A 12,775-nucleotide genomic window follows, 5' to 3' on the forward strand; every position below is an offset into this window, starting at 1 on the left:
ACTATGAAAACAGTGTGAAATGCTCAGTGAAATATGTGAACCCATTGGCAACAGAAAAGGAAAAGTAATATAATTTTGCCTAGCACAGACTTGTATTAAATTAAGGCACCATTACTGTTACTGCTGTTGTTGTAGCTGTGGTATTGGTACCTTAAAAATGGTGAGCACAATTTCAATTATGAGCCTTTTTGCTTTCAAACAATGTATAATTTAGTTCTGGACTTTATAAGTGTAGTTATATCAGATTTGTTTAACAGCAAAGGCAACATAAGCAAAACACTCCACAACTGTTGTCAACTTCAGTTGCTAAACTCTGATTGTGAAAATACACGTGTTTTGTGAGGTCACTGTTATCTTTGGCCACTAAAATCCAATCAATTTATCCTGGAGTCAAAGTGAATGGAACACATTGAGGTTGAGATTGAAATCGAATTGACAACAGATCACATTGGGCTTCACCTTTGACCCCTACCATCTAACCAGTTAATTTTTGCTTCAGAGTGAATATTTGTGGCAAATTTTAAGACATTTCCTCAAGGCATCCGCGAAGAGATATTTCTTACATGACAATGGGTTACCGTTGGGTCACGTGAACTTGACCTTGACTTTGACCTTGACATTGACTTTGGGCCTTAGGCCACTAACATCTAATCAGTTCACCTTTTGGACCAAGTGAATGTTTGTGCCAAGTTTGAAGAAATTCTCTCAAAGCGTTTTTGAGAAATTGTGTTTAGAGAAGGGAACATAATGCCTCTGACTACGGTTGTCACTGGTGGTGAGGCATAAAAATGCTGACGAAAGCATCAATGCAGAAATCTCTTTGGTAGAATAACCTAGATCAGTTCTAACTTTGGCAGAAAACAGTCAGTTCAAGTAGAACCCATTAGTCACTGTAAGAAGATGATTGAGAAAATAGGTTTTTAAGGCCTTTAGGTACAATTTCTTTGCTAGTGTTGTGACAAAATTGGGTTTTTGCTTATGGTAAGCAAAATATACTCTCATTCAGTTGCACAGGAAAGCTTGTCCTCCTGGTTCTCATAAGTTCAACGCAGTGAGGAGTGCAGATTTTACATTATGAAACAAGAAGGTTAAGGTAGATACCCTGAGCTGAAGTTTCAAAATGAGCATCGAGACAGAAACCATTGGTTCTGTGCATTCCTTCATATGATGCTGTACATGCTTGAGTAAAAACACTTTATCATACAGCTTACCCTCTGTTTGTCACTGTAGATTTCTTCAAGTGGACATAGCCAACTGGGAAAATGCCCTGTGGAGGGAGGACAAAGCAGAGATGTTACTGGGTGTGACAGGATTACATTTATAATTCTCCTGCACCACATGACCAAAATGTAGAGTATTATGCCTGTGACGTTAGGTATTCTAACCCATGTTGAGTGCTGCAATGGTAAAAAAAAAAAAAAAAGGAGATTTTACAATTCTGCTGGCAACACATTAAATGCTTAAGGAAGTGCAATATGACAATTCCTTTCTGTGTGTTTCGACATTTTCTGCTGTGTGTGTTTTCACACACCGCAGAGACGAGAAGCAGAGCGATGTGCAGGATCCCTATTGTGGCTTGGCTTAGCAGGGGAAGGGCATGAGAGACTGAGTGGTGCCAGCTGCCCCCTTTTGCAGTTCATCTTTCTTATTCTAATCTGCCAGATGTGAAGAATTGGCCACAGTGAGCACAACTAATTCTACTCAGCGCTGAGAGAGTATGGGGGCGAATGAATGTGGGCAGCAGAGTACATAACAAAATGGAGGGGTGTTAGTAAGAACTGTAAATAGCTGATGAGAGTAGAGAAGGACAACATGTAGCCACTAACACCTACATTTACCAGGACTGGACAGCGTTTGTGCTTTCTTTAAAACATTCCAGCAGCATCGCTCATCACTTCAGCTTCTGACATTTCAGTTAAAAATGTAGTAGAGTGCATGTACAAAATAGCTAAAAATTACTTTCATGTTTCTATCAATATATCTGGTATTTGTGTTTTTGGTGATGCTACTCTTTGTATTATGGCTATAGAAAACTTTACATATTTGTTCTCCAGCTTTGTACAATGGTTTTACAAATAGATCTGCTACAGTTTATCTGTGGTAACCCTGCTTTAGTGTACAAAATATTCCAGTGGAAGCAGCTGTGTCATGCCTTAATCATTTACTGTAGTGCAGAGCATTAAACTCTCTTTGCTGTGATGGTTGTTATTATTCGATGGTCTATTTGCATGTACAGTCTCTTCTTACTGAACATTGTGCAAAGGATTAATCGTAATGATGCTGCACAAAAAGAATCTGAAATGAGAACTGAGAGGTTTGGATTTATTCGCTCCATTCTGCCTTGCCACTTTCTTTCTGCTTGATCAGAAATATAACACCAAAACAAATGTTGCTGCATCTGTCCTACAGCCGTCACTGCAGAAAGGAATTTCTAAAGTGTCATGGATTATAATTGAATTGGGAATTTAATTTTTTTTAAATCGTTTTTTGGGCATACTGGCTGGTTTTCAGATTAATAATTGCACCATCTGCTGGTTGATAGGAAAACAATATTTGGATTATCCAAAGAATTCTGCTCATGGAGGAAAACAGCCCAGTGGCAGTGCAGAAAGGGCCATATTTACTGGCGCATGATGTACACATACAACTTATCTCTGCTGTGTTTTTTTCTCACCATTTGTAAATAACATCTTGAATGTGGCAATACTTTTTGTGCTTCTATGCTCTGAAGTTAGAACAACTTGGTTAAAATGATGCCTTTATGAAAGCACCTCTGGAAACCCAAGTCAATAGACTTCTATTTCTGTCTAATCAAAACTCTATTCAATAAGTTAATCAGCCATTAAGGTCTTTGTTGTCTAGACAAAAGTTATTTCTGGGATACACATCTCTCACATCACATTATCATTCACAAAAATGCATTTGTCTTTGATAAAAGCTTCATGAAGACATCAGTGACATTCTAAAAAAAAAAAAAAAAGATAGCCCTATATTTTGGCAAAAAATAAGTTTTGTGAAAAAATCCCGCATTATTGAGGTACACACAAATACATATGCAAAGCTTTCATTTACAAGTCATGCCAATTGTTTTTTAAAACTTCTTTTTTTTTTACCTTTGTGTGCTTCAAACATGGGTCTAGATTGATCCAGATGCATTGTTATTGTCTTATTTGAACACAAACCATGGTACCGACAGAAATCAGCACAATGTCAAGCCAGTAACTTGAGCAGGCTGTAATAATTACCTTGACAGAAGGCTTCTTGGTGGAAAAGCCTCTGTACCAACCTAAAGACACAGCAAAGTGCACATGAGAAAACCTCACCAACACAACAAAACAAAATACGGTGCATCTGTCGCTACACTATTTGGATGTGGTACACAGTAATGTGATACAGTTTGAAGGTAAAATGTTAGCTATAGGGAGAAACAGCCCAGTCCCAACTGCAAAGGCTCAGCTGTTTTACTAACGTTGTGTTTTTATTACAAAAGCTGTAATGTGTTTTTGTGATGTTAATTTCTTGATTATAGGAGTAAACCATGTTGCTTTCACGTGTGCAAACTAATCAACCTAATATTAGTTTTGTGTAGCGTACCGTAGCCTAGACCAGACTAGTTTAGCCTAGCCTCGCTTTCTGCATTATGTTTGCCGACATCGCTGACCATGAAACACAAACCACACCATTTTAACTGATGATCTGGATACTTTGTAGTCTGTTATTGTGTTGGTCACGACTCATGGCAGAATAAACGGATCTGGGGCAGCAGTAAGGTTAGCTCGGGTTTTATAATCATTTATTGGATAAATATAATTTGAGTGGCTTTCTAGAAACTAATCGCTGTACCCAAAAATGTAAAGTGTCAAATGGGGTTGGTACTGATATTTATCAGAGTTTAGTCTGCAGCAGTTCTAAGGCCGTATCAGTGGTTTGCTTTTAAACTGTGCCATCAACTAGGCTACTATAAAGTACCAACAACTACCTCCCTTCAGAAAAGCTAACAATAATTGGAAAAAAAAAAAGAAAGAAATATTTTCGGAGTTTTTGTATTTTATCCTTTGAGCTGGCTTTATCTCCAAAGTGCAGTTATTTCAAGGAAATTCCCAGAGAAATCATAAAGCTTTTATTTTAAACAGCTAACATGAGTAAAATGTGTTATCGCCTCTATTTTCCTACAACTAGCACCAGCATACATATTTCTCAGCAGGAATCTTCTTAAGAATTTATTAATAAATTATGAACCCATATAATAAAGTGTGAGTGAGTCTAAATGCTGTTTGAAAGCCCCCTGTATGCCACTAAGAATCATTTTCTGACAGAGAATTATTTATTTATTTTGCAGAAAAGTAGCTAAGTCTAAATACTGTGCTTGAAAAGACTTTAACCTGTGCAATGTAATGTAATGTGCCTCAGATGTCATACTAAGGTTGATATTGAGACACTGGGTGTAAATTAACCTGAATCTGTATTACAATAATTTTACCTTCACTCTTCTCCAGAATCTGTACAGTTTCCCCGATCTCCAGGACCAGCGCCTGACATATTGATGACCGGAAGTTGCAGATCACTGTGCAGAAAAAGGAAACAAAAGGACAGAAACAAAACTGGTGAAAAAAATATTCAACCATGTAATAGTTTTTCTGTAAGTCCTGGCAGTCAGCAGAAATTACATTGTACAATTTCTGATTAAAGATCTATGCTTACTATCATCTCCTGTGACCTCTGATTGAGCGAGGTGCATCCTTCTTCACCGTTGGGTGTCGACACAGAACGTGTTTTGAGGATTGTCGCAGGGCAGTTACTGCAGCTTTTTTTTTTTTTCTTTTTTTTTAAATAAGCTGTTTCATGCAAACATCTAAACACAGTGTCACACAGGAACCACTGCTTAGCGAACTGTAAACAAGCTCCCACCCTGGAGTGGGAAGTCATTTTAATAGGCAATTAATTCTTAAGCGACCTGATTTTGTGCAATGTTAAGTTAATTGAACTGTCTCCCAAAATAGAGCCCACACAAACTGCTAAGTAATATGGCTAAACACTGATTTATCATAAGTCGGTATTAGCATAAGTCTTCCATGCCACCTCCTTTTGCAGCACCATGCAGTCTTTGACCATACACAGAAACATCCTGTGACTCAGACACTGATGACATGATTATTCTTTCGAGAATAAATGACACTTTAAAGCCTTTATCAATTGCGTTGCCTCTGGAGTCTGTTTTTATCTATGCAGCACTGCAGCTCGGCACCATGAGCCATGCAACAAACTGCAGAGGCCTCAGTAAAGACAGACTTGTTTAATAATGACTGCGCTCCACTGATGATTTTAAAAACCTACAAATGGTGGCCCTTCAAGGAGAGTTTGGTGTGAATCATTATGCTAATGAACTAGCCAGGGGACCCAGTGAGGGGGAGGAAGAGAGGGAGGGGCTTGAGCTCAGCTCCGTTGCCTGTTTGAGGGTAATGAGTGTTCAGTTCCTGTGCTCGGGTAACTATGGCAACAGATCATCCACAAACTGGAGGGCTTTCTTCACTGTAACTGCTGCGGGGACCTAGGCATTTTAAAATGGCAAGCTTATGGATGATGCATCATACTGGAGTTCACATCAAGCGTATTGGGCATTGAAGAGAGATGGATGGACTTAAAGAGCGTCCTTGTCACCTTTTTCACTCTGCCTCAGGCCCTTTTCCAACCATGGCTAAGTCTTTCGTATGCGAGAGTCCTGTTCTTTAATGGCTTCCATTTCATTTGAATTGCAAAACCTGCCCTCACGCCATTTGAAAACTCTTCAACACGGGCCACGTCAGAACAAGATGAGATTTTGAGCAGTTTGAGAGAGCTGGGCGCACTACACAGACTCATATTTTCATAGTCCTCCCTCACAAAACCTCCAAGCTGTGTAAATACGCAGTCAAACACTCATTTCATTGTGCCTAAAAGCTGAAGAGCATTAGCATATCCACAAAACACTACCAACTAAATTCATCTCTAGACTTCAACATGTTGAACGTAGGATGTTGGAAGGACTGACGGGACCGGGAGTGGAAAATGTTGGCAAAAGCAAACAGTTCTACTCAGCATGCAACAGTATATCAGTCCAGACTGTCCCTCTATTCAGTTGAATTCATGATCCACACGGCATCTGATAGCTGCTATTGTGTAACCAGTAGCTCACTAGGAGGAATTATAGGGATTGAGCAGCACAGGAGGAGGCTCCTGCTGTCCTCTACTTGCCTCTCACCTTCATCACGTATGACACACATACATGTCTACTTATCCGTTAAAACAGCTCAAACACCACCTGCATATTATTTACTTTTCAACTATCATGCGCATCTGTGACCCAAATTTGGGGTTTGGGGTGCTCAGTCGTATACTTTTCTCACATCCACTGTGCCAAGTTTCATCTCCAAAGAAGACGACCATAAAATTGTTAAAAGTGTTTTTAAGAGTGGTATATTTTTGTATATCCAGGACCCCACTCAGTTTGTGGTCCTGGATTGTAAAAATGTATATTCCCCTGCTACGACACCACAGTGTACAACACTTGAATTCATCAAAGGTCTGAGAATCTTCGGAGCATGAGCAGAGACACGAACCTTCCAGCGATATGACGAACTGGACTCCTTGAAAAAAATTGTTTGTAACTTTCAGTGCAGTTAAATCAAAGTGACGAGGAAAGGCCGTTTCAGAAATAGTTATCAACAACAGCCAATGAATGAAGGACTGTTTGGAAACGAGGCAGTGCGAATGGATGAATCATTTTTTTAAACCTGCTAATGAAGCAAATTTTCCAAAATAATAAATTCAGTTTTAGATAGAGTGACAAGCAATGAGAACTATTAGATACAGCAGGGGTTTAAAATGTATTATCAGAAGGTATATAAACTCCAGGCACATAACATCCACTATCTCATGATATTTTCTTAAAATAACTGCACAAAGTTTTTACAGCACGAAATCAATCTTTTAGGAATCTATTCTTCCGTGTTGGTGTGAAGTACGAAACAAGCTGCAGTCAAAACCGCACCTATAGAAACCACCAACAACAACTCTTCTGAAAAAAAAAAGTAGCGTTGTTTATTGGTTATCTCATGCAAAACGTTACAATATGAGGTACCAAATTAATCCTGTCTAATGCATTACTTTGTCATCCATTATAGAGAATCACAGGGAGAAAATCTAAAGGAATCAAGCATCTTAGTTTAAAAAAAAAAAAAAAAAAAAAAAAAAAAAAAAGCCATTGGAGGCAGTGAACTGCAAATAAAATGGTGTCAATCGGAAAATAAGATTTAAAATAATTTAGGCAACCTGCGTGAGACTCAATAACACTCTTCCCTGTGCCTTCATTTTCTAACTCACTGCTCTATACCAGCGGTGCTGCCACCCATGGTGTGTAGGAAAGACCCTGATGTAACCAGAGCGGTCATGTTATGCGAGAACACGCTCGGTGTGGCTTCTGAAATGGGAAGCCTACGAGTGAACACTAAAATCCTTGTTGATTGAATCCTGCAGTGATGCGGTGTGAAGGGGGCTTTTATACGTTAATTGCAGATATATGTGGCAATTCAGAGCCTTCCACAGAGTTAAAAGAGAGAGTTACAGACATTGTGTCTGTGTCGAGATGTTTGTCATGTACCACCAGCAAATACTTGCATCCCATCAGCAAAAATGTATTCAAAGCAGAAAGTCACATTTAAGTTGTATCTGCTATCAATGATATAACTTGCACTGACATAAAAAAAAAAACAGTGATAACATATGGAGTCAGTCCAGAAAAAAAATATTTCACCCTATACTCTGTGGTATGTCTGTCTACAGCACTTTTGTTTGAGTCTGACCTTTGACCTGTCTCGCTTATCTAGCCCTCACTTTTCTGTTTCTTGTTACAGCGTACTACTGTTCAGCTGAGAAGAGAAATGTCAAGATAGATGACTCCATGTTATATCTCTGTAATAAAATCTATTTTCTTCTGTGCAGCAGAAGAGAAGCTTGTATTGTCTTCCAGAGTAAATACTATCGCATACTGTCATGTCCTGAAAAATGTTTTACAGCTACATGTAATACAGTGAAGCTGAAACAGAGCATGCAACGCCTGCTGACCTTGCTCGAGAATTAGTGATAGGCACACGCAACACCTAACAGTACAATGGCCCACCGGGGAGAAATATTCTGCAGAGAAGGGGAAGATGTCATCACAAACCTGCCAGTAAAACAGTAAACACTATTATGGCTTATAAATTGCCTGCTGTATTTTCAAAACAACAAAGTGCTAATGGCACCACCGTACCGAAAACATTTTTTTCAAAAGGACACCGTGCTCATCTAAACTACAGCCCTGACATGAACTTATTTTCTTGGATTTCTGTTTTCTTTTAGGATCCAGTCTCAGTCATAACTAGTACAACTGAAGCTGAATTGCTCAGTGAGTGCATCCCTAAACCCTTCAAGTAATGCAATGTGAGTATGTAGACCATGAAAATCCGGCTCTCCCGTGTTGAGTAGTCCTGTCCCAGATCTGGCGAACTTTAAAATTACACAATGGTCTTTGGGCTTCGCCCACTGACTCATTTCGTTGAGCACGACTTGAATGCACACTCACTTACTGAGGCACATTACTGCACCAAAGTTTTGCTAACCAAGGGACTTCTCCCACAGAGGCAGAGGAGCATTTCACCATATCTGATTCCAAATCTGTGTCCCAGAATGCCACCCACTGTGTGTCACTGTGAAAAGATTACCTTATCAAGAACTCTTCAACGACTGTGTATTCAATGCACACACATGCAACAATAGCTATATTCACTGTGCTGCGGTGCAAGTTACTTGAGGCACTTGAAACTACGGTACTGATAAACTTCGTGATCTAGAGCCTGTGATGAAACCAAGAAGTGCTCACCCATATGAAACTTCCCCCTGCAGACAGGAGGACGGGTTAAAAACATGACAAAATCTGTACAGAAATGCTAGTTCGGGCCAATCTCTCTAATCCCTCAGATGAGCATTATCTTTTGTTCCGTCCTGAACACATTGCATCCCCGAGTTGTTTGTTTCAGATAATGGTGGCCTCGTCTGCTTCATTATTTCATGTGCTGCTGCTACTGCTGCTGCTGTAGTTTTTGTCTGAGCCACATCCATGTGGCCACAGATGAATCCATCTGATTCATTTCACTCTCTCTCATGTGGGCAGATACTAACTTATAGTCAGAGCTCTTTCTAATGAAAGTGTAAAGAAATATTGCTGCGTATATGAGAGCAATCCATCAGTGACTCATTTGCAAATAAGAAAATGAAAAAAATGTACAGCTGAACCATTTCAAGAGGACTGGATTGAGGATTGGTTCAATAATCATTATAATTTTGATAATCTGTTTACAACTCACATTAGTTTGCATGTATATTTCAATGTAATTGTATGATATGTTCTTTGGACATTTTACAGACTTATTAACAGAAAAAAGACAAGTGATTACTAGATAAATTGGTGATTAAAATAATCATCATTAGTAGTTCAAGAGTAAAGCTGGGTACCACTGCAGTAGAGTCATACAGGCCTTTGCTGCCACAAGTGATTTTCAAGCAAATATTTATTGCATAAACACAACCAAGGAGAAAGTAATGAATAGGTAGTGATTCTAAAAAAGCTATTAACGTTTCATGAGGTGGTCTTCAACTGCTTCCTTTATGATGGAGCCTATTAAGATAACGCAGGAGTGAAAAAAAAGAAAGAAAAAAGGCCTGGCTGACTACAGACAGACTTTGTTTCATAAATCGGTGCATGATAACATGCATGATAACGTGTCAATTTACACGCAATCACAGAACAAGGAAAGAAGGTAGGGAAATGGGCAAAATGGTGCCACTAATACCACAGATGAGGCAGGAGAAGAGCTGATAACAGGCTGTGGGGCTGCGCTGCCAGTTAACGTAACAGTCCAGCAGCGTGGGCATCATCCACAGTGATGCTGGAGAAATACTGAACCTCGCATGTCAACATGTTAACTGAGGCGAAGAGGGAAATTCACCAGAGGGATTCGGGCTTCTTTTACAAGGTACAGTATGTACTGTGTAGGTACAGAGCGGCTCTGCCTTCCCCGCATTTCAGCATCGTGGACAGCGTCATCTCCACATTTCAGCACCACGGACAGCGTCAGGTCAGTCCGCACAGACTGATGCGGAGGCTGCGCCGAACTGTTGCTTCCCCACACAAAACTACCTTCTCCTCCGCCTCCCTCCCTCCCTCCTAAAACACCCCGCTTATTAACGCATGAAAAAAAAGAACTGCAGTGATTCTCTGATGGATGGATGGACGAACATACAAACGATTAAATGCGACGCGGTGATAACTACAGCCAGCAGAAGTGGCGATATTACAGTGGGCTGCCATTGGGGCTCTCAGCCTGCAGTCTTTATGAAACGATCATGACGAATGCAATGCCTCTAAACAAAGTGTATATGTGTGGGCGTGTGTATGTGAGGGAGTAGGGGGGGGGGGGGATGTATCATGTGCGAGCCAGCATGAGTAGCCCTGCAAGTATAACAAGCTGTAGTGCATCTGGACATGACTCATTCCCCTAATGAAAACCCTCTATAGCGTAATCATACGCTATAGACACTTTTAGCTGTGACTGTGGGATCCAGCAGTCAATTTATAGCGACCGTATGATATTTTATGGTGGTATTTTTTGCTTCCTGTTCCTATTACACTCGATATAGCTCGCTTTAAGAGCTGTTTTTTTTTTTTTCCCCCTTTTTCATGAAATGCTGATCTCTTATTGGACACGTTTTCCTCCTCTGTAGGGGTCAAAGTGCACACATGCAGGGAGGAGATGCACAGTGTGGTCCCTTGTTGTTGCAGCAGCAGAAGCAGCATCTTTTTTTTTGGTCTACAGGTAGACTCCAGCTTCACTCCAGCCTACACCTGTTGGAGGGACGCAGTCACGATGCCCCCTCGTGGTTTCAACACGAATCACTTTCTTTTTTTTTTTTTTTCTCCCCCTCTCTTTCTCCTTCCAGATACTCTCCTATGAAGAAAAGGCTAAAATGCCACATTGACGCATTTCTACAAAACCACCCAACTAAGAGCAGGAGCGTGATTTAACGGCCCGCCTACGGTTATTGTGTGCAGACTGCGATGGCATCTTTAAGGTGGTGGGTTGTATGCTGTACCATCCCACGCAATTTCCCTTTCTATGCAGTCACTGGCCTGTGTATATCAGCCATTATAAGTGTATGTGTTTTTCTTTGGGTGTAATGGGATTAACAACAGAAAAAAAAAACGGTCTGAATAAGCAATTGAGGATGTCGATGAGCAAAAAATTGGGTGTTTCTCGTGCAAAAATTACCACCATTACGCTGTATTGACCCAAAGAGCTGGAAAGCAAGCGTCGTTAATTAGCAATAAAAAAAAAAAAAAAAAAAAAGGTGCAATTGACTCACCAACTCCGATTTTCTCCTCTTCTGTAGGTATCCACATATTGGTTATTTTCCCTCCGGTAGAGCAAGCCACATTATGTCGATATCTTGAGATGATGATGCTAAAAAACGAGCGCTGAAGGCTACAAACGATCCCGGCTGCTCATACATGGGACTACATGTCTCGACCGGAGTCAGTATCCTGACGGTTGTGTGTGTGTGTGCAAAGGGGGAAAGGAAGGACCATCAAAGCCTCAATATCTCTGCTCTATTATGTCCCGGCGTGTGTCTCCAGTCTGATGCAGTGTCCAACCTAATGTAACGCACACACACACACACACGCAGGCGCGCACGCACGCACGCACACGGCGAGCAGTTTTTTTTTTTTTTCTGGTCTCCACGAAAGGTGTTATTGCCGCCGCATTTGAAGTGGAACGGAGAATATTTCTTTCCCTCGAAGCTTATTCATTTAATTTCTTTGCGTTTCCTTGTTTTTCCAGCCAATCGCGCTCAAGTCCATCTGGTCCCCGATGAGCTGCGCAGCCAGCGTGAACGGTGTGGATCGCGCGGTGATTAGTAGGTAATAGGTCGCGAGAACGTTCACCGGTCCGAACTGTCGAGCTGGTGCGAGAAAATACTCAGAAAGCTGCAATATACCATAAGCTGCGCCATCTTCGTGATCGTCACATGACTTGTTTTGTCAACAAGCATTTGCGAATATATGCGCCCCCTCTCTCCCTCTTTCTCTGCATGGCACTTCCATCCATCACAACACACAAACTGCATCTTCTCCTGCTAGGATGCTGGAAGGCAGTCTGCTTCTTTTTTCTTCTTTTTTTTTTTTGATTGAATGTGTTACTTTGGGGGCCCTGTTGGCCACAAGTCGCTCCTGGTGTTACACATCAGGCCAAACCATGTGGGGAAGCACCTCCTGGTTGAGTCATTTCAAAGAAACTGACCCACTACTATCAGCGATGCTTTGTCATAGTGCAGTCACGCTCCCACACAGATGCAACTAATTCCGAACGGCCAATTTCCCCCTTTGCATTTGATTGATAGGTTTGGCAAACTGGATTTCCCACCAGGTTCCCATCGCACCACGGCTGGCTGATGCATGGATACCACTCACGTAAAATAAATGATGAGCTCTGCCATCTTGGTGGTGATTATCTATTCACTACCCAGCTTCAGGTCTTGATTAACGAGGTGTGGACACGACTTTGGACTTGACCTTAGATTTGGACAAAATATTTGTTCACACATTTGTTTTATTTTTCCAATTTGTTTTTATATTCAGCTATATTTTCTGTAAAAAAAATAGCATCCACGCATTAAGGTCTTAGTGCTGTTTCAAAGCCCCCCA

General features: G+C 40.8%; 1 protein-coding gene across 3 annotated transcripts in view; it reads right to left on the minus strand.

The window, feature by feature from the left end:
• Positions 1 to 12,359, minus strand: part of LOC138193484 (dedicator of cytokinesis protein 3-like) — a 52,278-nt gene extending 39,919 nt beyond the window's left edge. For 2 of the 3 annotated variants that reach the window (XM_069141585.1, XM_069141584.1), the window contains exons 1-4: positions 11,437 to 12,359; positions 4,481 to 4,564; positions 3,246 to 3,286; positions 1,212 to 1,267 (exon numbers count right to left, since the gene is read on the minus strand). In XM_069141585.1, the coding sequence (XP_068997686.1) occupies positions 1,212 to 1,267; positions 3,246 to 3,286; positions 4,481 to 4,564; positions 11,437 to 11,473 (218 nt within the window). In that variant the 5' untranslated portion in view covers positions 11,474 to 12,359. The remainder of the gene's footprint in view (positions 1 to 1,211; positions 1,268 to 3,245; positions 3,287 to 4,480; positions 4,565 to 11,436) is intronic. The other variant, XM_069141583.1, reaches the window with a different exon arrangement.
• Between the last annotated feature and the right edge of the window lie 416 nt (positions 12,360 to 12,775).

The sequence above is a fragment of the Embiotoca jacksoni genome, unplaced genomic scaffold, assembly GCF_022577435.1.
Source record: "Embiotoca jacksoni isolate LCO1_2020_lvr unplaced genomic scaffold, fEmbJac1.0.p SCAF_9, whole genome shotgun sequence".
Taxonomy (NCBI): Eukaryota; Metazoa; Chordata; class Actinopteri; family Embiotocidae; genus Embiotoca; species Embiotoca jacksoni.